This window comes from Salmo salar, chromosome 07, assembly GCF_965601325.2.
Source record: "Salmo salar chromosome 07, fSalSal1, whole genome shotgun sequence".
Classification (NCBI taxonomy): domain Eukaryota; kingdom Metazoa; phylum Chordata; class Actinopteri; order Salmoniformes; family Salmonidae; genus Salmo; species Salmo salar.
Window position 1 is genome coordinate 76789536 of NC_138297.1, and position 25465 is coordinate 76815000.

At 45.1% G+C, this 25465-nt stretch overlaps 1 protein-coding gene across 4 annotated transcripts in view; it reads right to left on the reverse strand.

The window, feature by feature from the left end:
* Window positions 1-1544: 1544 nt before the first annotated feature.
* The window catches only part of ptpro (protein tyrosine phosphatase receptor type O), a 129791-nt gene continuing 105870 nt past the window's right edge, over window positions 1545-25465 (reverse strand). For all 4 annotated transcript variants that reach the window (XM_082978126.1, XM_082978124.1, XM_082978123.1 and 1 more), the window contains 8 exons: window positions 22991-23072; window positions 21940-22030; window positions 21250-21326; window positions 14795-15052; window positions 9134-9288; window positions 6992-7127; window positions 5810-5930; window positions 1545-2023 (listed from right to left, as the gene is read on the reverse strand). In XM_082978126.1, the coding sequence (XP_082834252.1) occupies window positions 5829-5930; window positions 6992-7127; window positions 9134-9288; window positions 14795-15052; window positions 21250-21326; window positions 21940-22030; window positions 22991-23072 (901 nt within the window). In that variant the 3' untranslated portion in view covers window positions 1545-2023; window positions 5810-5828. The remainder of the gene's footprint in view (window positions 2024-5809; window positions 5931-6991; window positions 7128-9133; window positions 9289-14794; window positions 15053-21249; window positions 21327-21939; window positions 22031-22990; window positions 23073-25465) is intronic.

Consider the following 25465-nt stretch of genomic DNA (forward strand, 5'->3'; position numbering starts at 1 on the left):
CCTTTCCTCCAAGAGCAATCTGTCTGTAACTGGCCTTTCCTCCAAGAGCAATCTGTCTGTAACGGGCCTTTCCTCCAAGAACAATGTGGCTGTAACTGGCCTTTCCTCCAAGAGCAATCTGTCTGTAACGGGCCTTTCCTCCAAGAGCAATCTGTCTGTAACGGGCCTTTCCTCCAAGAGCAATCTGTAACGGGCCTTTCCTCCAAGAGCAATCTGTCTGTAACGGGCCTTTCCTCCAAGAGCAATCTGTCTGTAACTGGCCTTTCCTCCAAGAGCAATCTGTCTGTAACGGGCCTTTCCTCCAAGAGCAATCTGTCTGTAACTGGCCTTTCCTCCAAGAGCAATCTGTCTGTAACGGGCCTTTCCTCCAAGAGCAATCTGTCTGTAACGGGCCTTTCCTCCAAGAGCAATCTGTCTGTAACGGGCCTTTCCTCCAAGAGCAATCTGTCTGTAACGGGCCTTTCCTCCAAGAGCAATCTGTCTGTAGCGGGCCTTTCCTCCAAGAGCAATCTGTCTGTAACGGGCCTTTCCTCCAAGAGCAATCTGTCTGTAACGGGCCTTTCCTCCAAGAGCAATCTGTCTGTAACGGGCCTTTCCTCCAAGAGCAATCTGTCTGTAAAGGGCCTTTCCTCCAAGAGCAATCTGTCTGTAACTGGCCTTTCCTCCCAGAGCAATCTGTCTGTAACTGGCCTTTCCTCCAGTGTCTCCGGCCAGGGTGGCAGTGTAAAGTAGAGAATGGAAGCTTGTTACAGCTGGAGACGGTGTCTGAGATGGGAAGTTTGTTGCAGCTGGAGACGGTGTCTGAGGGGTGTTGCAGCTGGAGACGGTGTCTGAGATGGGAAGTTTGTTGCAGCTGGAGACGGTGTCTGAGATGTGTTACAGCTGGACACGGTGTCTGAGATGTGAAGTTTGTTACAGCTGGAGACGGTGTCTGATATGTGTTACAGCTGGAGACGGTGTCTGAGATGGGAAGTTTGTTGCAGCTGGAGACGGTGTCTGAGATGTGTTACAGCTGGAGACGGTGTCTGAGATGTGTTGCAGCTGGAGACGGTGTCTGAGATGTGTTGCAGCTGGAGACGGTGTCTGAGATGGGAAGTCTGTTGCAGCTGGAGACGGTGTCTGAGATGGGAAGTCTGTTGCAGCTGGAAACGGTGTCTGATATGTGTTACAGCTGGAGACGGTGTCTGAGATGGGAAGTTTGTTGCAGCTGGAGACGGTGTCTGAGGGGTGTTGCAGCTGGAGAGGGTGTCTGAGATGTGTTACAGCTGGAGACGGTGTCTGAGATATGAAGTCTGTTGCAGCTGGAGACGGTGTCTGATATGGGAAGTTTGTTACAGCTGGAGACGGTGTCTGATATGTGATGCAGCTGGAGACGGTGTCTGAGAGGTGTTGCAGCTGGAGACGGTGTCTGATATGGGAAGTTTGTTGCAGCTGGAGACGGTGTCTGAGATGTGTTGCAGCTGGAGACGGTGTCTGAGATGTGAAGTCTGTTACAGCTGGAGACGGTGTCTGAGATGTGTTGCAGCTGGAGACGGTGTCTGAGAGTGAAGACTGTTGCAGCTGGAGACGGTGTCTGAGCTGGGAACCACTCTCAGTTCAGTTCCACTGGGTCGCTGTGTGAAGGACGGGCTCCACACTCCTTCTAAACAAGCTATTTTGTCCTTTAATAAAGAGACCCTTCCGTCGTCACTCAGAGGGGTCATGCTTCCTGTCCCGACCAACCCCGGTTCCCCACGTCTCTGTCAGTTGTAGTTCTGCTGAAGGTTGAAGAGGAGATAAAACACCACATCGACCTTCATAGGGCCAGAACTCCTGGGTCCGTCTGATTCAGTGAACAAGACTCCTTCACCTATCTAACACCAATTAAAAATAAAAACTCCAATCCATCTTCATGTTGTTAGATTAGTCAAAACATTCTGCGTTCATGTTGTTGTTGTTGTGTTGTTGTTTTGTATCCATGATGAAACGCGTCTCGGTAGAGAACGGGATGCCTGAAGCACGGGAGTTTGAGTGATGTCACGACCTGCAACAGGAAGAATAGGGTTAGTATTGAATTGCTAGCGTAGCGACCTGCTCAGAATAGGGTTAGCATAGAACTGCTAGCGTAGGGACCTGCTCAGAATAGGGTTAGCATTGAACTGCTAGCGTAGGGACCTGCTCAGAATAGGGTTAGTATTGAACTGCTAGCGTAGGGACCTGCTCAGAATAGGGTTAGCATAGAACTGCTAGCGTAGGGACCTGCTCAGAATAGGGTTAGCATAGAACTGCTAGCGTAGGGACCTGCTCAGAATAGGGTTAGCATAGAACTGCTAGCGTAGGGACCTGCTCAGAATAGGGTTAGCATAGAACTGCTAGCGTAGGGACCTGCTCAGAATAGGGTTAGCATAGAACTGCTAGCGTAGGGACCTGCTCAGAATAGGGTTAGCATAGAACTGCTAGCGTAGGGACCTGCTCAGAATAGGGTTAGCATAGAACTGCTAGCGTAGGGACCTGCTCAGAATAGGGTTAGCATAGAACTGCTAGCGTAGGGACCTGCTCAGAATAGGGTTAGCATAGAACTGCTAGCGTAGGGACCTGCTCAGAATAGGGTTAGCATTGAACTGCTAGCGTAGGGACCTGCTCAGAATAGGGTTAGCATAGAACTGCTAGCGTAGGGACCTGCTCAGAATAGGGTTAGTATAGAACTGCTAGCGTAGGGACCTGCTCAGAATAGGGTTAGCATAGAACTGCTAGCGTAGGGACCTGCTCAGAATAGGGTTAGTATTGAACTGCTAGCGTAGGGACCTGCTCAGAATAGGGTTAGCATTGAACTGCTAGCGTAGGGACCTGCTCAGAATAGGGTTAGCATAGAACTGCTAGCGTAGGGACCTGCTCAGAATAGGGTTAGTATTGAACTGCTAGCGTAGGGACCTGCTCAGAATAGGGTTAGCATAGAACTGCTAGCGTAGGGACCTGCTCAGAATAGGGTTAGTATTGAACTGCTAGCGTAGGGACCTGCTCAGAATAGGGTTAGTATTGAACTGCTAGCGTAGGGACCTGCTCAGAATAGGGTTAGTATTGAACTGCTAGCGTAGGGACCTGCTCAGAATAGGGTTAGCATTGAACTGCTAGCGTAGGGACCTGCTCAGAATAGGGTTAGCATTGAACTGCTAGCGTAGGGACCTGCTCAGAATAGGGTTAGCATTGAACTGCTAGCGTAGGGACCTGCTCAGAATAGGGTTAGTATTGAACTGCTAGCGTCGGGACCTGCTCAGAATAGGGTTAGTATTGAACTGCTAGCGTAGGGACCTGCTCAGAATAGGGTTAGCATAGAACTGCTAGCGTAGGGACCTGCTCAGAATAGGGTTAGCATAGAACTGCTAGCGTAGGGACCTGCTCAGAATAGGGTTAGTATTGAACTGCTAGCGTAGGGACCTGCTCAGAATAGGGTTAGTATTGAACTGCTAGCGTAGGGACCTGCTCAGAATAGGGTTAGTATTGAACTGCTAGCGTCGGGACCTGCTCAGAATAGGGTTAGTATTGAACTGCTAGCGTAGGGACCTGCAACAGGAAGAATAGGGTTAGCATTGAACTGCTAGCGTAGGGACCTGCTCAGAATAGGGTTAGCATAGAACTGCTAGCGTAGGGACCTGCTCAGAATAGGGTTAGTATAGAACTGCTAGCGTAGGGACCTGCTCAGAATAGGGTTAGCATAGAACTGCTAGCGTAGGGACCTGCAACAGGAAGAATAGGGTTAGCATTGAACTGCTAGCGTAGGGACCTGCTCAGAATAGGGTTAGCATAGAACTGCTAGCGTAGGGACCTGCTCAGAATAGGGTTAGCATAGAACTGCTAGCGTAGGGACCTGCTCAGAATAGGGTTAGCATTGAACTGCTAGCGTAGGGACCTGCTCAGAATAGGGTTAGTATTGAACTGCTAGCGTAGGGACCTGCTCAGAATAGGGTTAGTATTGAACTGCTAGCGTAGGGACCTGCTCAGAATAGGGTTAGCATAGAACTGCTAGCGTAGGGACCTGCTCAGAATAGGGTTAGCATAGAACTGCTAGCGTAGGGACCTGCTCAGAATAGGGTTAGCATAGAACTGCTAGCGTAGGGACCTGCTCAGAATAGGGTTAGCATAGAACTGCTAGCGTAGGGACCTGCTCAGAATAGGGTTAGCATAGAACTGCTAGCGTAGGGACCTGCTCAGAATAGGGTTAGTATAGAACTGCTAGCGTAGGGACCTGCTCAGAATAGGGTTAGCATTGAACTGCTAGCGTAGGGACCTGCTCAGAATAGGGTTAGTATTGAACTGCTAGCGTAGGGACCTGCAACAGGAAGAATAGGGTTAGCATTGAACTGCTAGCGTAGGGACCTGCTCAGAATAGGGTTAGCATTGAACTGCTAGCGTAGGGACCTGCTCAGAATAGGGTTAGCATTGAACTGCTAGCGTAGGGACCTGCTCAGAATAGGGTTAGTATTGAACTGCTAGCGTAGGGACCTGCTCAGAATAGGGTTAGTATTGAACTGCTAGCGTCGGGACCTGCTCAGAATAGGGTTAGCATAGAACTGCTAGCGTAGGGACCTGCTCAGAATAGGGTTAGCATAGAACTGCTAGCGTAGGGACCTGCTCAGAATAGGGTTAGTATAGAACTGCTAGCGTAGGGACCTGCTCAGAATAGGGTTAGCATTGAACTGCTAGCGTAGGGACCTGCTCAGAATAGGGTTAGCATAGAACTGAAGGGATTCAGAGAAGGTGGCTATAGATTCAGAGAAGGTGGCTATGGATTCAGAGAAGGTGGCTGTGGATTCAGAGAAGATGGCTGGGGATTCAGAGAAGGTGGCTGGGGATTCAGAGAAGGTGGCTGGGGATTCAGAGAAGGTGGCTGGGGATTCAGAGAAGATGGCTGGGGATTCAGAGAAGGTGGCTGGGGATTCAGAGAAGGTGGCTGTGGATTCAGAGAAGGTGGCTGTGGATTCAGAGAAGGTGGCTGTGGATTCAGAGAAGGTGGCTATGGATTCAGAGAAGGTGGCTGTGGATTCAGAGAAGGTGGCTGTGGATTCAGAGAAGGTGGCTGTGGATTCAGAGAAGGTGGCTGTGGATTCAGAGAAGGTGGCTGTGGATTCAGAGAGGGTAGACTCAGAGGGGCGCCTATAGACTCAGAGGGGCGCCTATAGACTCAGAGGGGCGCCTATAGACTCAGAGGGGCGCCTATCGACTCAGAGGGGCTCCTATAGATTCAGGGGGGCGCCTATAGATTCAGAGGGGCGCCTATAGAGGCTCCTATAGACTCAGCGGGGCTCCTATAGACTCAGCGGGGGGCCTATAGATTCAGAGGGGCGCCTATAGAGGCTCCTATAGACTCAGCGGGGCTCCTATAGACTCAGTGGGGCGCCTATAGACTCAGAGGGGGGCCTATAGACTCAGAGGGGCTCCTATAGACTCAGCGGGGCTCCTATAGACTCAGCGGGGCGCCTATAGACTCAGAGGGGCGCCTATAGACTCAGAGGGGCGCCTATGGACTCAGAGGGGCGCCTATGGACTCAGAGGGGCGCCTATAGATTCAGAGGGGCGCCTATAGACTCAGAGGGGCGCCTATGGACTCAGAGGGGCCCCTATGGACTCAGAGGGGCCCCTATGGACTCAGAGGGGCCCCTATAGACTCAGAGGGGCGCCTATAGACTCAGAGGGGCTCCTATAGCCTCAGGGGGGCCCCTATAGACTCAGGGGGGCGCCCTATAGACTCAGAGGGGCGCCTATAGACTCAGAGGGGCGCCTATAGACTCAGAGGGGCGCCTATAGACTCAGAGGGGCCCCTATAGATTCTTACGTTGTGCAGGGGGCGGTCACTAGGACTTGCTGATGTTCTCGTAGATGACATCACTGGCGAGGGACTGCGTCTTCTTCTTCCACATGAGCAGGACACACTGGTGGATGAACACATACTGCTCCTACGGGAAGTGACATCATACAGGAAGAACGTCAACAGACGAATGTTTCAGTGACAGTGCATAAGTGTGTCTGAAATGGCACCCTATTCCCTATATAGTGCCCTAGTTCTGACCTGAGCCCTATTCCCTATATAGTGCACTAGTTCTGACCTGAGCCCTATTCCCTATATAGTGCACTAGAGTTCTGACCTGAGCCCTATTCCCTATATAGTGCCCTAGTTCTGACCACAGTCCTATTCCCTATATAGTGCACTAGTTCTGACCAGAGCCCAGATGGGTCCCTACAGTACCTCAGTCTGAGGGGAAAGGGGACAGAGTCTTACCTCCGTCTGGACCATGGAGAGAAGATGGGACCTCATCTCATCTCAGATCCTAACCCTACTAACCCTACTGTCTCTTACCTCCGTCTGGACCATGGAGAGAAGATGGGACCTCATCTCAGATCAGATCCTAACCCTACTAACCCTACTGTCTCTGACCTCCGTCTGGACCATGGAGAGAAGATGGGACCTCATCTCATCTCAGATCCTAACCCTACTAACCCTCAACCCCGGGACTGTCTCTGACCTCCGTCTGGACCATGGAGAGAAGATGGGACCTCATCTCATCTCAGATCCTAACCCTACTAACCCTACTGTCTCTGACCTCCGTCTGGACCATGGAGAGAAGATGGGACCTCATCTCATCTCAGATCCTAACCCTACTAACCCTCAACCCCACTGGGACTGTCTCTGACCTCCGTCTGGACCATGGAGAGAAGATGGGACCTCATCTCAGATCAGATCCTAACCCTACTAACCCTACTGTCTCTTACCTCCGTCTGGACCATGGAGAGAAGATGGGACCTCATCTCATCTCAGATCCTAACCCTACTAACCCTACTGTCTCTTACCTCCGTCTGGACCATGGAGAGAAGATGGGACCTCATCTCAGATCAGATCCTAACCCTACTAACCCTCAACCCCACTGGGACTGTCTCTGACCTCCGTCTGGACCATGGAGAGAAGATGGGACCTCATCTCAGATCAGATCCTAACCCTACTAACCCTACTGTCTCTTACCTCCGTCTGGACCATGGAGAGTCGATGGGACCTCATCTCAGACACCATCCCCAGGATGTCAGTAAACTCGTGTTCTCTGATGTGCTGCATCAGACGGTCCAGAGCTATGAAGGTCCCTGTCCGGCCCACACCAGCACTGTGGAGAGAACACAACATCATGTTAGTGGAGAGATACCAGCACTGTGGAGAGATACCAGCACTGTGGAGAGATACCAGCACTGTGGAGAGATACCAGCACTGTGGAGAGACACCAGCTCTGTGGAGAGGCACTAGCACTGTGGAGAGATACCAGCACTGTGGAGAGATACCAGCACTGTGGAGAGATACCAGCACTGTGGAGAGATACCAGCACTGTGGAGAGATACCAGCACTGTGGAGAGATACCAGCACTGTGGAGAGATACCAGCACTGTGGAGAGACACCAGCTCTGTGGAGAGGCACTAGCACTGTGGAGAGATACCAGCACTGTGGAGAGATACCAGCACTGTGGAGAGATACCAGCACTGTGGAGAGACACCAGCACTGTGGAGAGAACACAACATCATGTTAGTGGAGAGACACCAGCACTGTGGAGAGATACCAGCACTGTGGAGAGATACCAGCACTGTGGAGAGATACCAGCACTGTGGAGAGATACCAGCTCTGTGGAGAGACACCAGCTCTGTGGAGAGACACCAGCTCTGTGGAGAGATACCAGCACTGTGGAGAGATACCAGCACTGTGGAGAGATACCAGCACTGTGGAGAGATACCAGCACTGTGGAGAGACATTTCCTTTAGATCATTTGATACAAACAGAGCAGAACTGAATTGGTCAAACACATGTTTTATTATATTTAACCTTTATTCAACTAGGCCAGTCAGTTAAGAACAAATTCTTATTTACAGCGACGGCCTCCACCGGGCCAAACCCAGACGATGCTGGGCCAATTGTGCCCCGCCCCTATGGCTCACCCAATCACGGCCAGTTGTGATACAAGCTTTTAATACTTAAAAAAATAATAATAATAATTGACGTTTGCTTGTTTTACCGATTTTTTTTGCTGAGTTTTACATCCACCGAGGTCATATTGAATGTAACCCAGTGACACGTCTCGACCCTTGTAAGAGGTCATATTGAATGTAACCCAGTGACACGTCTTGACCCTTGTAAGAGGTCATTTTGAATGTAACCCAGTGACACGTCTTGACCCTTGTAAGAGGTCATTTTGAATGTAACCCAGTGACACGTCTCGACCCTTGTAAGAGGTCATTTTGAATGTAACCCAGTGACACGTCTCGACCCTTGTAAGAGGTCATTTTGAATGTAACCCAGTGACACGTCTCGACCCTTGTAAGAGGTCATTTTGAATGTAACCCAGTGACACGTCTCGACCCTTGTAAGAGGTCATATTGAATGTAACCCAGTGACACGTCTTGACCCTTGTAAGAGGTCAGGCGCGACGGGGATGTTTTGGGTTTTCTAGATTTCTATGTTTTGGCCCGGTATGGGTTCCCAATCAGAGGCAGCTGTCTATCGTTGTCTCTAATTGGAAGCCATACTTAGGCGTGGGTTGTGGGTAGTCGTTTTCCGTTTATTGTCAAAGTGAACCTTACCTGGCGGTCATTTGTTGTTTTTGTTGAAGTGTTTACTACCCACGCTGCACTACCCACGCTGCACTACCCACGCTGCACTACCCACGCTGCACTACCCACGCTGCACCACCCACGCTGCACCACCCACGCTGCACCACCCACGCTGCACTACCCACGCTGCACCACCCACGCTGCACCACCCACGCTGCACTACCCACGCTTCACTACCCACGCTGCACTACCCACGCTGCACCACCCACGCTGCACCACCCACGCTGCACCACCCACGCTGCACCATCCACGCTGCACTACCCACGCTGCACTACCCACGCTGCACTACCCACGCTGCACTATCCACGCTGCACCACCCACGCTGCACCACCCACGCTGCACCACCCACGCTGCACTACCCACGCTGCACTACCCACGCTGCACTATCCACGCTGCACCTTGGGTCTCCTTTAGACGACCCCCGCGTTACACCCAGTTTTCTACCCGAGAGAGGGTCGGTAGCGAGCAGCTTGACAGCACGGCCCCTGTGGTTGAGCCTGGTAGACCCCGTACGTACCTGCAGTGAACCACAATGGGTTCTTTGGTGCGGTTGGCTTGCTGGCGGACGATGTGGACGAACTTCAGGACGCTATCGATGGCGTTAACCGTGGGGACGCCGTGGTCAGGCCAGGACGTGTAGTTGAGATGGAGGACGTCCTGAGACTCATCGGCCTGCAAGGGGGGGGGGAGACAACACGGAGAGACAAGCAGTTAGACAGGGCTGATGGATCAGTATACACCAGATCTCTCCATCTCTCTATTGGGTCTAGCTAGCAGCAGGACACCTCTATAACATTTGGCTCAGATGTTTACATTACACCAGATCTCTCCATCTCTCTACTGGGTCTAGCTAGCAGCAGGACACCTCTATAACATTTGGCTCAGATGTTTACATTACACCAGATCTCTCCATCTCTCTACTGGGTCTAGCTAGCAGCAGGACACCTCTATAACATTTGACTCAAATTACTGTTGCATCTGGCAATGCTCACATATAAACGTAATTCATGCTCACATATAAACGTAATTCATGCTCACATATAAACGTAATTCTGAGGAAGGATGTTTGAAATGCTTTTTTACATTTGTAACACAAACCATTTTTTTGGAAAATCCTGATGGAAGTGTCCAATTTAGACCTCTACGAGTCTCCTGTCAGACCCAGAGATACCATCTAGTGTCATTTAGACCTCTACGAGTCTCCTGTCAGACCCAGAGATCCCATCTAGTGTCATTTAGACCTCTACGTGTCAGACCCTGAGATCCCATCTAGTGTCATTTAGACCTCTAGGTGTCAGACCCAGAGATACCATCTAGTGTCATTTAGACCTCTAGGTGTCAGACCCTGAGATCCCATCTAGTGTCATTTAGACCTCTAGGTGTCAGACCCAGAGATCCCATCTAGTGTCATTTAGACCTCTAGGTGTCAGACCCTGAGATCCCATCTAGTGTCATTTAGACCTCTAGGTGTCAGACCCAGAGATACCATCTAGTGTCATTTAGACCTCTAGGTGTCAGACCCAGAGATCCCATCTAGTGTCATTTAGACCTCTAGGTGTCAGACCCTGAGATCCCATCTAGTGCCATTTAATCGGTCGTTCTGCCCCCTGAACAAGGCAGTTTAACCCACTGTTCCCCGGGAGGCTGTTATTGAAAATAAGAATTTGTTCTTAACTGACTTGCCTAGTTAAATAAAGGTTAAATAAAAAAATAAAAAAATGTAGCCCTGAGAATCTGACTACATGTTCATTACATTATCTCTCTAGTCAGAACGTGGCTATGCTACATTATCTCTCTAGTCAGAACGTGGCTATGCTACATTATCTCTAGTCAGAATGTGGCTATGCTACATTATCTCTAGTCAGAACGTGGCTATGCTACATTATCTCTAGTCAGAACGTGGCTATGCTACGATCATTACATTATCTCTAGTCAGAATGTGGCTATGCTACGATCATTACATTATCTCTATTCAGAATGCGGCTATGCTACGATCAATACATTAGCTCTCTAGTCAGAATGTGGCTATGCTACGATCATTACATTATCTCTAGTCAGAATGTGGCTATGCTACATTATCTTTAGTCAGAACGCAGCTATGCTACGATCATTACATTATCTCTAGCCAGAACGCAGCTATGCTACGATCATTACATTATCTCTAGCCAGAACGCGGCTATGCTACGATCATTACATTATCTCTAGTCAGAACGCGGCTATGCTACGATCATTACATTATCTCTAGTCAGAACGCGGCTATGCTACGATCATTACATTATCTCTAGTCAGAACGCAGCTATGCTACGATCATTACATTATCTCTAGTCAGAACGTGGCTATGCTACGATCATTACATTATCTCTAGTCAGAACGTGGCTATGCTACGATCAATACATTATCTCTAGTCAGAACATGGCTATGCTACGATCATTACATTATCTCTAGTCAGAACGCGGCTATGCTACGATCATTACATTATCTCTCTAGTCAGAACACGGCTATGCTACGATCATTACATTATCTCTAGTCAGAACGCGGCTATGCTACGATCATTACATTATCTCTAGTCAGAACACAGCTATGCTACGATCATTACATTATCTCTAGTCAGAACGTGGCTATGCTACGATCATTACATTATCTCTAGTCAGAACACAGCTATGCTACGATCATTACATTATCTCTAGTCAGAACACAGCTATGCTACGATCAATACATTATCTCTAGTCAGAACACAGCTATGCTACGATCATTACATTATCTCTAGTCAGAACGCAGCTATGCTACGATCATTACATTATCTCTAGTCAGAACGTGGCTATGCTACGATCATTACATTATCTCTAGTCAGAACGCAGCTATGCTACGATCATTACATTATCTCTAGTCAGAACGTGGCTATGCTACGATTATTACATTATCTCTAGTCAGAACGTGGCTATGCTACGATCATTACATTATCTCTAGCCAGAACACAGCTATGCTACGATCATTACATTATCTCTAGTCAGAACACAGCTATGCTACGATCATTACATTATCTCTAGTCAGAACACAGCTATGCTACGATCATTACATTATCTCTAGTCAGAACGCAGCTATGCTACGATCATTACATTATCTCTAGTCAGAACACAGCTATGCTACGATCAATACATTATCTCTAGTCAGAACGTGGCTATGCTACGATCATTACATTATCTCTAGCCAGAACACAGTTATGCTACGATCAATACATTATCTCTAGTCAGAACGTGGCTATGCTACGATCATTACATTATCTCTAGCCAGAACACAGCTATGCTACGATCAATACATTATCTCTAGTCAGAACACGGCTATGCTACGATCATTACATTATCTCTAGTCAGAACGCAGCTATGCTACGATCATTACATTATCTCTAGTCAGAACGCAGCTATGCTACGATCATTACATTATCTCTAGCCAGAACACAGCTATGCTACGATCATTACATTATCTCTAGTCAGAACACAGCTATGCTACGATCATTACATTATCTCTCTAGTCAGAACACGGCTATGCTACGATCATTACATTATCTCTAGTCAGAACGTGGCTATGCTACGATCATTACATTATCTCTAGTCAGAACACAGCTATGCTACGATCATTACATTATCTCTAGTCAGAACATGGCTATGCTACGATTATCACATTATCTCTAGTCAGAACGCAGCTATGCTACGATCAATACATTATCTCTAGTCAGAACGTGGCTATGCTACGATCATTACATTATCTCTAGCCAGAACACAGCTATGCTACGATCAATACATTATCTCTAGTCAGAACACAGCTATGCTACGATCATTACATTATCAGTTCGGGCTTGAATTGATTTATCTCCGGAGGAACTGCATTGAGCTCACACCAACAAAGAAAATAAGGAAACGGAACAAATCATTTAATGGATGTCGGTCAATTAGTTGCTTAAAAAACGGAAAATAACAGACATTTCAGTTAATGCTCAGCACAAAAAATATTCATATTGATATCTCAAAATAGTTTTTATTTTGTTAAATTTTATAAATAGTTTTGACCCATATACAGTTGAAGTCGGAGGTTTACATCCACTTAGGTTGGAGTCATTAAAACTCATTTTTTCAACCACTCCACAAATTTCTTGTTAACAAACTATATAGTTTTGGCAAGTCGGTTAGGACATCTACTTTGTGTGCGACACAAGTAATTTTTCCAACAATTGTTTACAGACAGATTATTTCACTTATAATTCACTGCATCACAATTCCAGTGGGTCAGAAGTTTACATACACTAAGTTGTCTGTGCCTTTAAACAGCTTGGAAAATTCAAGAAAATGATGTCATGGCTTTAGAAGCTTCTGATAGGCTAATTGACATCATTTGAGTCAATTGGAGGTGTACCTGCGGATGTATTTCAAGGCCTACCTTCAAACTCACTGCCTCTTTGCTTGACATCATGGGAAAATCAAAAGAAATCAGCCAAGACCTCAGAAAATAAATTGTAGACCTCCAAAAGTCTGGTTCATCCTTGGGAGCAATTTCCAAACACCTGAAGGTACCACGTTCATCTGTACAAACAATAGTACGCAAGTATAAACACCATGGGACCACGGAGCCGTCATACCGCTCAGGAAGGAGACGCATTCTGTCTCTTAGAGATGAACGTACTTTGGTGCGAAAAGTGCAAATCAATCCCAGAACAACAGCAAAGGACCTTGTGAAGATGCTGGAGGAAACAGGTACAAAAGTATCTATATCCACAGTAAAACGAGTCCTATATCGACATAACCTGAAAGGCCGCTCAGCAAGGAAGAAGCCACTGCTCCAAAACCGCCATAAAAAAGCCAGACTACGGTTTGCAACTGCACATGGGGACAAAGATCGTGTCCTCTGGTCTGATGAAACAAAAATAGAACTGTTTGGCCATAATGACCATCGTTATGTTTGGAGGAAAAAGGGGGAGGCTTGCAAGCCGAAGAACACCATCCCAACCGTGAAGCACGGGGGTGGCAGCATCATGTTGTGGCGGTGCTTTGCTGCAGGAGGGACTGGTGCACTTCACAAAATAGATGGCATCATGAGAAAGGAAAATTATGTGGATATATTGAAGCAACATCTGAAGACATCAGTCAGGAAGTTAAAGTTTGGTCGCAAATGGGTCTTCCAAGTGGACAATGACCCTAAGCATACTCCAAAGTTGTGTCAAAATGGCTTAAGGACAACAAAGTCAAGGTATTGGAGTGGCCATTACAAAGCCCTGACCTCAATCCTAATAGAACATTTGTGGGCAGAACTGAAAAAGTGTGTGCGAGCAAGGAGGCCTACAAACCTGACTCAGTTACACCAGCTCTGTCAGGAGGAATGGGCCAAAATTCACCCAACTTATTGTGGGAAGCTTGTGGAAGGCTACCCAAAACGTTTGACCCAAGTTAAACAATTTAAAGGCAATGCTACCAAATACTAATTGAGTGCATGTAAACTTCTGACCCACTGGGAATGTGATGAAAGAAATAAAAGCTGAAATAAATCATTCTCTCTACTATTATTCTGATATTTCACATTCTTAAAATAAAGTGGTGATCCTAACTGACCTAAGACAGGGAATTTTTACTAGGATTAAATGTCAGGAATTGTGATAAACTGAGTTTAAATGTATTTGGCTAAGGTGTATGTAAACTTCCGACTTCAACTGTAGGTCTATGGGCTAGGCTACATGAGGTGTGCGACTATGACTCGAACAAGTCGCAACAAAAAAAGACATTGTTTCTTATGCTAGGTATCACTCACAAGTGATAATGTCTTCCCTGTAGCTCAGTTGGTAGAGCATGGTGTTTGCAACGCCAGGGTTGTGGGTTCGAAACCCACGGGGGGCCAGTACAAAAAACACAAACGCATGAAATGAAATGTATGCATTCACTACAGTAAGTCGCTCTGGATAAGAGCGTCTGCTAAATGACTAAAATTTTTAATCACCCATCAGACTATTTTAGATTTAATCTGGTCTTTTACATAAAATACTAAATAACACATGTTCAGCGTAAATTGTTAAAAGTAGTTCTCGTGCAACTAGTGATGTTTTGTTTTGTTAAACTTTGAAATCAGTGTTTTGTTTTGTTAAACTTTGAAATCATTTGTCGTTTTGTTCATCATGTAACGCTGTAGATCCACTCACATATCCCAGTCTGAAGTTCCGTATGGTCCATTCTGGTGACTCTGACTCGGACAGCATCTCAACACTGATCTCTCCGTAGGCCACCGGCTCATCTGTGAACGGCCAGTAGTGGTCACACTTCACCCTGCGTCTCTCATTACACTGGGTCAGCATCACAATGACGCGGCTCTTCTGCTGCAGGACCATGTTCCAGAAGTCGTTCCTCGTCTCAGGCAGAGGGCCCTGGGTGGCGATGTACTCTCTGGGGGATTTATAACCCTATAGAGGGAGAAACCCAGGGTTATGGTTCAGGTCTCAGGCAGAGGGCCCTGGGTGGCGATGTACTCTCTGGGGGATTTATAACCCTATAGAGGGAGAAACCCAGGGTTACTGTTGAGGTTCAGGCAGAGGGCCCTGGGTGGCGATGTACTCTCTGGGGGATTTATAACCCTATAGAGGGAGAAACCAGGGTTACTGTTGAGGTTCAGGCAGAGGGCCCTGGGTGGTGATGTACTCTCTGGGAGATTTATAACCCTATAGAGGGAGAAACCAGGGTTATGGTTCAGGTCTCAGGCAGAGGGCAGAGGACCCTGGGTGGTGAGTTATAACCCTATAGAGGGAGAAACCAGGGTTATGGGTACTGTTGAGGTTCAGGTCTCAGGCAGAGGGCAGAGGACCCTGGGTGGTGAGTTATAACCCTATAGAGGGAGAAAACCAGGGTTATGGTTCAGGTCTCAGGCAGAGGGCCCTGGGTGGTGATTTACCCTCTCCTCTCTGGGTGGTTTATAACCCTGGAGGGGGAGAGGATGGCATCATGCCTGTGATCTCTCTGGTCCCTGTATTTGCTGTGTTCACTGTATTGACCAGATCCTACATTGACCAATGATAGTTAGCAGACACTTACTGCTATGTAGTTGGTATGTACTGGTATGTAGTTGGTATGTACTGGTTCTTACTGGTATGTAGTTTGTATGTAGTTGGTATGCACTGGTACGTAGTTGTATGTACTGGTATGTAGTTGGTGTGTAATGGTACTTACTGGTATGTAGTTGGTATGAAATGGTATGTAGTTGGTATGTAATGGTATGTAGTTGGTATGTAATGGTATGTAGTTGGTATGCACTGGTACTTACTGGTATGTAGTTGGTATGTGGTTGATATGTAATGGTATGTAGTTGGTATGTAATGGTATGTAATGGTATGTAGTTGGTATGCACTGGTACTTACTGGTATGTAGTTGGTATGTAATGGTATGTAGTTGGTATGTAGTTGGTATGTAATGGTATGTAGTTGGTATGCACTGGTACTTACTGGTATGTAGTTGGTATGTAGCTGGTATGTAATGGTATGTAGTTGGTATGCACTGGTACTTACTGGTATGTAGTTGGTATGTAATGGTATGTAGTTGGTATGTAATGGTATGTAGTTGGTATGTAATGGTATGTAGTTAGTATGTAATGGTATGTGGTTGTATGTAATGGTATGTAGTTGGTATGTAGTTGTATGTACTGGTATGTAGTTGGTGTGTAATGGTACTTACTGGTATGTAGTTGGTATGTAATGGTATGTAGTTGGTATGTAATGGTATGTAGTTGGTATGTAATGGTACTTACTGGTATGTAGTTGGTATGTGGTTGGTATGTAATGGTATGTAGTTGGTATGTAATGGTATGTAATGGTATGTAGTTGGTATGCACTGGTACTTACTGGTATGTAGTTGGTATGTAATGTATGTAGTTGGTATGTAGTTGGTATGTAATGGTATGTAGTTGGTATGCACTGGTACTTACTGGTATGTAGTTGGTATGTAGTTGGTATGTAATGGTATGTAGTTGGTATGCACTGGTACTTACTGGTATGTAGTTGGTATGTAATGGTATGTAGTTGGTATGTAATGGTATGTAGTTGGTATGTAATGGTATGTAGTTAGTATGTAATGGTATGTGGTTGTATGTAATGGTATGTAGTTGGTATGTAATGGTATGTAATGGTATGTAGTTGGTATGCACTGGTACTTACTGGTATGTAGTTGGTATGTAATGGTATGTAGTTGGTATGTAGTTGGTATGTAGTTGGTATGTAATGGTATGTAGTTGGTATGCACTGGTACTTACTGGTATGTAGTTGGTATGCACTGGTACTTACTGGTATGTAGTTGGTATGTAATGGTATGTAGTTGGTATGTGGTTGGTATGTAATGGTATGTAATTGGTATGTAATGGTATGTAGTTGGTATGTAATGGTAAGTAGTTGGTATGCACTGGTACTTACTGGTATGTAGTTGGTATGTAATGGTATGTAGTTGGTATGTAGTTGGTATGTAATGGTATGTAGTTGGTATGCACTGGTACTTACTGGTATGTAGTTGGTATGTAATGGTATGTAGTTGGTATGTAATGGTATGTAGTTGGTATGCACTGGTACTTACTGGTATGTAGTTGGTATGTAATGGTATGTAGTTGGTATGTAGTTGGTATGTAATGGTATGTAGTTGGTATGCACTGGTACTTACTGGTATGTAGTTGGTATGTAATGGTATGTAGTTGGTACTTACTGGTACTTACTGGTATGTAGTTGGTATGTAATGGTATGTAGTTGGTATGTAATGGTATGTAGTTGGTATGTAGTTGGTATGTAATGGTATGTAGTTGGTATGCACTGGTACTTACTGGTATGTAGTTGGTATGTAATGGTATGTAGTTGGTATGCACTGGTACTTACTGGTATGTAGTTGGTATGTAGTTCGTATGTAATGGTATGTAGTTGGTATGCACTGGTACTTACTGGTATGTAGTTGGTATGTAATGGTATGTAGTTGGTATGTGGTTGGTATGTAATGGTATGTAGTTGGTATGTAATGGTATGTAGTTGGTATGTAGTTGGTATGTAGTTGGTATGTAATGGTATGTAGTTGGTATGCACTGGTACTTACTGGTATGTAGTTGGTATGTAATGGTATGTAGTTGGTATGTAGTTGGTATGTAGTTGGTATGTAATGGTATGTAGTTGGTATGCACTGGTACTTACTGGTATGTAGTTGGTATGTAATGGTATGTAGTTGGTATGTAATGGTATGTAGTTGGTATGCACTGGTACTTACTGGTATGTAGTTGGTATGTAATGGTATGTAGTTGGTATGTAGTTGGTATGTAATGGTATGTAGTTGGTATGCACTGGTACTTACTGGTATGTAGTTGGTATGTAATGGTATGTAGTTGGTACTTACTGGTACTTACTGGTATGTAGTTGGTATGTAATGGTATGTAGTTGGTATGTAATGGTATGTAGTTGGTATGTAGTTGGTATGTAATGGTATGTAGTTGGTATGCACTGGTACTTACTGGTATGTAGTTGGTATGTAATGGTATGTAGTTGGTATGCACTGGTACTTACTGGTATGTAGTTGGTATGTAGTTCGTATGTAATGGTATGTAGTTGGTATGCACTGGTACTTACTGGTATGTAGTTGGTATGTAATGGTATGTAGTTGGTATGTGGTTGGTATGTAATGGTATGTAGTTGGTATGTAATGGTATGTAGTTGGTATGTAGTTGGTATGTAGTTGGTATGTAATGGTATGTAGTTGGTATGCACTGGTACTTACTGGTATGTAGTTGGTATGTAATGGTATGTAGTTGGTATGTAATGGTATGTAGTTGGTATGTAATGGTATGTAGTTGGTATGCACTGGTACTTACTGGTATGTAGTTGGTATGTGGTTGGTATGTAATGGTATGTAGTTGGTATGTAATGGTATGTAGTTGGTATGCACTGGTACTTACTGGTATGTAGTTGGTATGTAGTTGGTATGTAGTTGGTATGTAGTTGGTATGTAATGTTATGTAGTTGGTATGCACTGGTACTTACTGGTATGTAGTTGGTATGTAGTTGGTATGTCATGGTATGTAGTTGGTATGCACTGGTACTTACTGGTATGTAGTTGGTATGTAATGGTATGTAGTTGGTATGTAGTTGGTATGTAATGGTATGTAGTTAATATGTAATGTAATGTGGTTGTATGTAATGGTATGTAGTTGGTATGTAATGGTATGTAATGGTATGTAGTTGGTATGCACTGGTACTTACTGGTATGTAGTTGGTATGTAATGGTATGTAGTTGGTATGTAGTTGGTATGTAGTTGGTATGTAATGGTATGTAGTTGGTATGCACTGGTACTTACTGGTATGTAGTTGGTATGCACTGGTACTTACTGGTATGTAGTTGGTATGTAATGGTATGTAGTTGGTATGTGGTTGGTATGTAATGGTATGTAGTTGGTATGTAATGGTATGTAGTTGGTATGTAGTTGGTATGTAATGGTAAGTAGTTGGTATGCACTGGTACTTACTGGTATGTAGTTGGTATGTAATGGTATGTAGTTGGTACTTACTGGTACTTACTGGTATGTAGTTGGTATGTAGTTTGTATGTAATGGTATGTAGTTGGTATGCACTGGTACTTACTGGTATGTAGTTGGTATGTAATGGTATGTAGTTGGTATGTGGTTGGTATGTAATGGTATGTAGTTGGTATGTAATGGTATGTAGTTGGTATGTAGTTGGTATGTAGTTGGTATGTAATGGTATGTAGTTGGTATGCACTGGTACTTACTGGTATGTAGTTGGTATGTAATGGTATGTAGTTGGTATGTAGTTGGTATGTAATGGTATGTAGTTGGTATGCACTGGTACTTACTGGTATGTAGTTGGTATGTAATGGTATGTAGTTGGTATGTAATGGTATGTAGTTGGTATGCACTGGTACTTACTGGTATGTAGTTGGTATGTAATGGTATGTAGTTGGTATGTAGTTGGTGTGTAATGGTATGTAGTTGGTATGCACTGGTACTTACTGGTATGTAGTTGGTATGTAATGGTATGTAGTTGGTACTTACTGGTACTTACTGGTATGTAGTTGGTATGTAATGAAATGTAGTTGGTATGTAGTTGGTATGTAGTTGGTATGTAATGGTATGTAGTTGGTATGCACTGGTACTTACTGGTATGTAGTTGGTATGTAATGGTATGTAGTTGGTATGCACTGGTACTTACTGGTATGTAGTTGGTATGTAGTTCGTATGTAATGGTATGTAGTTGTATGCACTGGTACTTACTGGTATGTAGTTGGTATGTAATGGTATGTAGTTGGTATGTGGTTGGTATTTAATGGTATGTAGTTGGTATGTAATGGTATGTAGTTGGTATGTAGTTGGTATGTAGTTGGTATGTAATGGTATGTAGTTGGTATGCACTGGTACTTACTGGTATGTAGTTGGTATGTAATGGTATGTAGTTGGTATGCACTGGTACTTACTGGTATGTAGTTGGTATGTGGTTGCTATGTAATGGTATGTAGTTGGTATGTCATGGTATGTAGTTGGTATGTAGTTGGTATGTAGTTGGTATGTAATGGTATGTAGTTGGTATGCACTGGTACTTACTGGTATGTAGTTGGTATGTAATGGTATGTAGTTGGTATGTAATGGTATGTAGTTGGTATGTAATGGTATGTAGTTGGTATGCACTGGTACTTACTGGTATGTAGTTGGTATGCCATGGTATGTAGTTGGTATGTAATGGTATGTAGTTGGTATGTAGTTGGTATGTAATGGTATGTAGTTGGTATGCACTGGTACTTACTGGTATGTAGTTGGTATGTAATGGTATGTAGTTGGTATGTAGTTGGTATGTAATGGTATGTAGTTGGTATGTAGTTGGTATGTAGTGGTATGTAGTTGGTATGCACTGGTACTTACTGGTATGTAGTTGGTATGTAATGGTATGTAGTTGGTATGCACTGGTACTTACTGGTATGTAGTTGGTATGTAATGGTATGTAGTTGGTATGTAATGGTATGTAGTTGGTATGTAATGGTACTTACTGGTATGTAGTTGGTATGTAATGGTATGTAATGGTATGTAGTTGGTATGTAGTTGGTATGTAATGGTATGTAGTTGGTATGTAATGATATGTAGTTGGTATGTAGTTGGTATGTAATGGTATGTAGTTGGTATGTAGTTGGTATGTAATGGTATGTAGTTGGTATGCACTGGTACTTACTGGTATGTAGTTGGTATGTAATGGTATGTAGTTGGTATGCACTGGTACTTACTGGTATGTAGTTGGTATGCACTGGTACTTACTGGTATGTAGTTGGTATGCACTGGTACTTACTGGTATGTAGTTGGTATGCACTGGTACTTACTGGTATGTAGTTGGTATGTAGCTGGTATGTAATGGTATGTAGTTGGTATGCACTGGTACTTACAGGTATGTAGTTGGTATGTAATGGTATGTAGTTGGTATGCACTGGTACTTACTGGTATGTAGTTGGTATGTAATGGTATGTAGTTGGTATGCACTGGTACTTACTGGTATGTAGTTGGTATGTAATGGTATGTAGTTGGTATGCACTGGTACTTACTGGTATGTAGTTGGTATGTAATGGTATGTAGTTGGTATGCACTGGTACTTACTGGTATGTAGTTGGCGTTGATGTAGTCGGATCCCTCGTCGTTATGTAAATAGATCAGCTTCACTCTGCTGAAGTCATCTGGGGAAAGTCATGGTTCTATTCAGTACTCATCAGGTATCTGTTTCCTGTTTCTACAGATTAACCAGCATACATGGCACTGGTCACTCACATGGCAGGATGTTGGTGTGCTGTTATATATGGTCCCCCTGGTCACTCACATGGCAGGATGTTGGTGTGCTGTTATATATGGCGTAGTGTCTGGGTCACTCACATGGCAGGACGTTGGTGTGCTGTTATATATGGCGTAGTGTCTGGGTCACTCACATGGCAGGATGTTGGTGTGCTGTTATATATGGTCCCCCTGGTCACTCACATGGCAGGATGTTGGTGTGCTGTTATATATGGCGTAGTGTCTGGGTCACTCACATGGCAGGATGTTGGTGTGCTGTTATATATGGCGTAGTGTCTGGGTCACTCACATGGCAGGATGTTGGTGTGCTGTTATATATGGTGTAGTGTCTGGGTCACTCACATGGCAGGATGTTGGTGTACTGTTATATATGGCGTAGTGTCTGGGTCACTCACATGGCAGGATGTTGGTGTACTGTTATATATGGTGTAGTGTCTGGGTCACTCACATGGCAGGATGTTGGTGTGCTGTTATATATGGCGTAGTGTCTGGGTCACTCACATGGCAGGATGTTGGTGTAGCGGTTCTTGGGTCTGTTGATTGGCAGGTCTGCTGCATCATGGGAAAGATCCAGACCTACGCTCTTCAGCTCCTACAACATGACAGACACATGACAGGCCATGAGCGACGACTCAAACACAATATCTAATCCAGGTATAACATGATCATATATCTAATCCAGGTATAACATGATCATATATCTAATCCAGGTATAATATGATCATATATCTAATCCAGGTATAACATGATCATATATCTAATCCAGGTATAACATGATCCAGGTATATCTAATCCAGGTATAACATGATCATATATCTAATCCAGGTATAATATGATCATATATCTAATCCAGGTATAACATGATCATATATCTAATCCAGGTATAACATGATCATATATCTAATCCAGGTATAATATGATCATATATCTAATCCAGGTATAACATGATCATATATCTAATCCAGGTATAACATGATCATATATCTAATCCAGGTATAACATGAATCCAGGTATAACATGATCATATATTCTAATCCAGGTATAACATGATCATATATCTAATCCAGGTATAACATGATCATATATCTAATCCAGGTATAATATGATCATATATCTAATCCAGGTATAACATGATCATATATCTAATCCAGGTATAACATGATCATATATCTAATCCAGGTATAACATGATCATATATCTAATCCAGGTATAACATGATCATATATTTAATCCAGGTATAACATGATCCAGGTATAATCATATCTAATCCAGGTATAACATGATCATATATCTAATCCAGGTATAACATGATCATATATCTAATCCAGGTATAATATGATCATATATCTAATCCAGGTATAACATGATCATATATCTAATCCAGGTATAACATGATCCAGGATATAATATATCTAATCCAGGTATAACATGATCCAGGTATAATATGATCATATATCTAATCCAGGTATAACATTATCCAGGTATAATATGATCATATATCTAATCCAGGTATAACATGTTTCTGTGTATCATTAGGTCATCAGAAAACTACCTCAAACTGCAGAGAAAACTTGTAGGCGGAGTCTTTGCTCATGTCTTTGAGGTACGCTTCAAAGTCATCCAGCTGGACAGAGCTGAAACACAACACAGAGAACAGTCATCCAGCTGGACAGGGCTGAAACACAACACAGAGAACAGTCATCCAGCTGGACAGAGCTGAAACACAACACACAGAGAACAGTCATCCAGCTGGACAGAGCTGAAACACAACACAGAGAACAGTCATCCAGCTGGACAGAGCTGAAACACAACACAGAGAACAGTCATCCAGCTGGACAGGGCTGAAACACAACACAGAGAACAGTCATCCAGCTGGACAGGGCTGAAACACAACACACAGAGAACAGTCATCCAGCTGGACAGAGCTGAAACAGAACACAGAGAACAGTCATCCAGCTGGACAGGGCTGAAACACAACACAGAGAACAGTCATCCAGCTGGACAGGGCTGAAACACAACACAGAGAACAGTCATCCAGCTGGACAGGGCTGAAACAGAACACAGAGAACAGTCATCCAGCTGGACAGGGCTGAAACACAACACAGAGAACAGTCATCCAGCTGGACAGGGCTGAAACACAACACAAGAGAACAGTCATCCAGCTGGACAGGGCTGAAACACAACACAGAGAGAACAGTCATCCAGCTGGACAGGGCTGAAACACAACACAGAGAACAGTCATCCGCTGGACAGGCTGAAACACAACACAGAGTCATCTAGCTGGACAGGACTGAAACACAACACAGAGAACAGTCATCCAGCTGGACAGAGCTGAAACACAACACAGAGAACAGTCATCCAGCTGGACAGAGCTGAAACACAACACAGAGAACAGTCATCCAGCTGGACAGGGCTGAAACACAACACAGAGAACAGTCATCCAGCTGGACAGGGCTGAAACACAACACAGAGAACAGTCATCCAGCTGGACAGGGCTGAAACACAACACAGAGAACAGTCATCCAGCTGGACAGGGCTGAAACACAACACAGAGAACAGTCATCCAGCTGGACAGGGCTGAAACACAACACAGAGAACAGTCATCCAGCTGGACAGGGCTGAAACACAACACAGAGAACAGTCATCCAGCTGGACAGAGCTGAAACACAACACAAGAGAACAGTCATCCAGCTGGACAGGGCTGAAACACAACACAGAGAACAGTCATCCAGCTGGACAGAGCTGAAACACAACACAGAGAACAGTCATCCAGCTGGACAGGGCTGAAACACAACACAGAGAACAGTCATCCAGCTGGACAGGGCTGAAACACAACACAGAGAACAGTCATCCAGCTGGACAGAGCTGAAACACAACACAGAGAACAGTCATCCAGCTGGACAGAGCTGAAACACAACACAGAGAACAGTCATCCAGCTGGACAGGGCTGAAACACAACACAGAGAGAACAGTCATCCAGCTGGACAGGGCTGAAACACAACACAGAGAACAGTCATCCAGCTGGACAGGGCTGAAACACAACACAGAGAACAGTCATCCAGCTGGACAGAGCTGAAACACAACACAGAGAACAGTCATCCAGCTGGACAGGGCTGAAACACAACACAGAGAACAGTCATCCAGCTGGACAGGGCTGAAACACAACACACAGAACAGTCATCCAGCTGGACAGGGCTGAAACAGGAGAAATGTGTGTCCTTTTGTATAGTGTGATGCAGGGTGGTCTGCTGCTGGTTAAAGCCAGCGGTGGGATGCAGGGTGGTCTGCTGCTGGTTAAAGCCAGCGGTGGGATGCAGGGTGGTCTGCTGCTGGTTAAAGCCAGCGGTGGGATGCAGGGTGGTCTGCTGCTGGTTAAAGCCAGCGGTGGGATGCAGGGTGGTCTGCTGCTGGTTAAAGCCAGCGGTGTGATGCAGGGTGGTCTGCTGCTGGTTAAAGCCAGTGGTGGGGTGCAGGGTGGTCTGCTGCTGGTTAAAGCCAGTGGTGGGGTGCAGGGTGGTCTGCTGCTGGTTAAAGCCAGCGGTGGGGTGCAGGGTGGTCTGCTGGTTAAAGCCAGCGGTGGGGTGCAGGGTGGTCCGCTGCTGGTTAAAGCCAGCGGTGGGGTGCAGGGTGGTCTGCTGGTTAAAGCCAGCGGTGGGGTGCAGGGTGGTCTGCTGCTGGTTAAAGCCAGCGGTGGGGTGCAGGGTGGTCTGCTGCTGGTTAAAGCCAGCAGTGGGATGCAGGGTGGTCTGCTGCTGGTTAAAGCCAGCGGTGGGATGCAGGGTGGTCTGCTGCTGGTTAAAGCCAGCGGTGGGATGCAGGGTGGTATGTGGTAACACACAAACAGATTAACACACACACACACACACACAGATTAACATACTTCACACACAGATTAACACACACACACACACACACACACACACACACACACACACACACACACACACACACACACACACCCACACACACACACACACACGCCTACACACACACACACAGACACACAAACAGATTAACATACTTCACA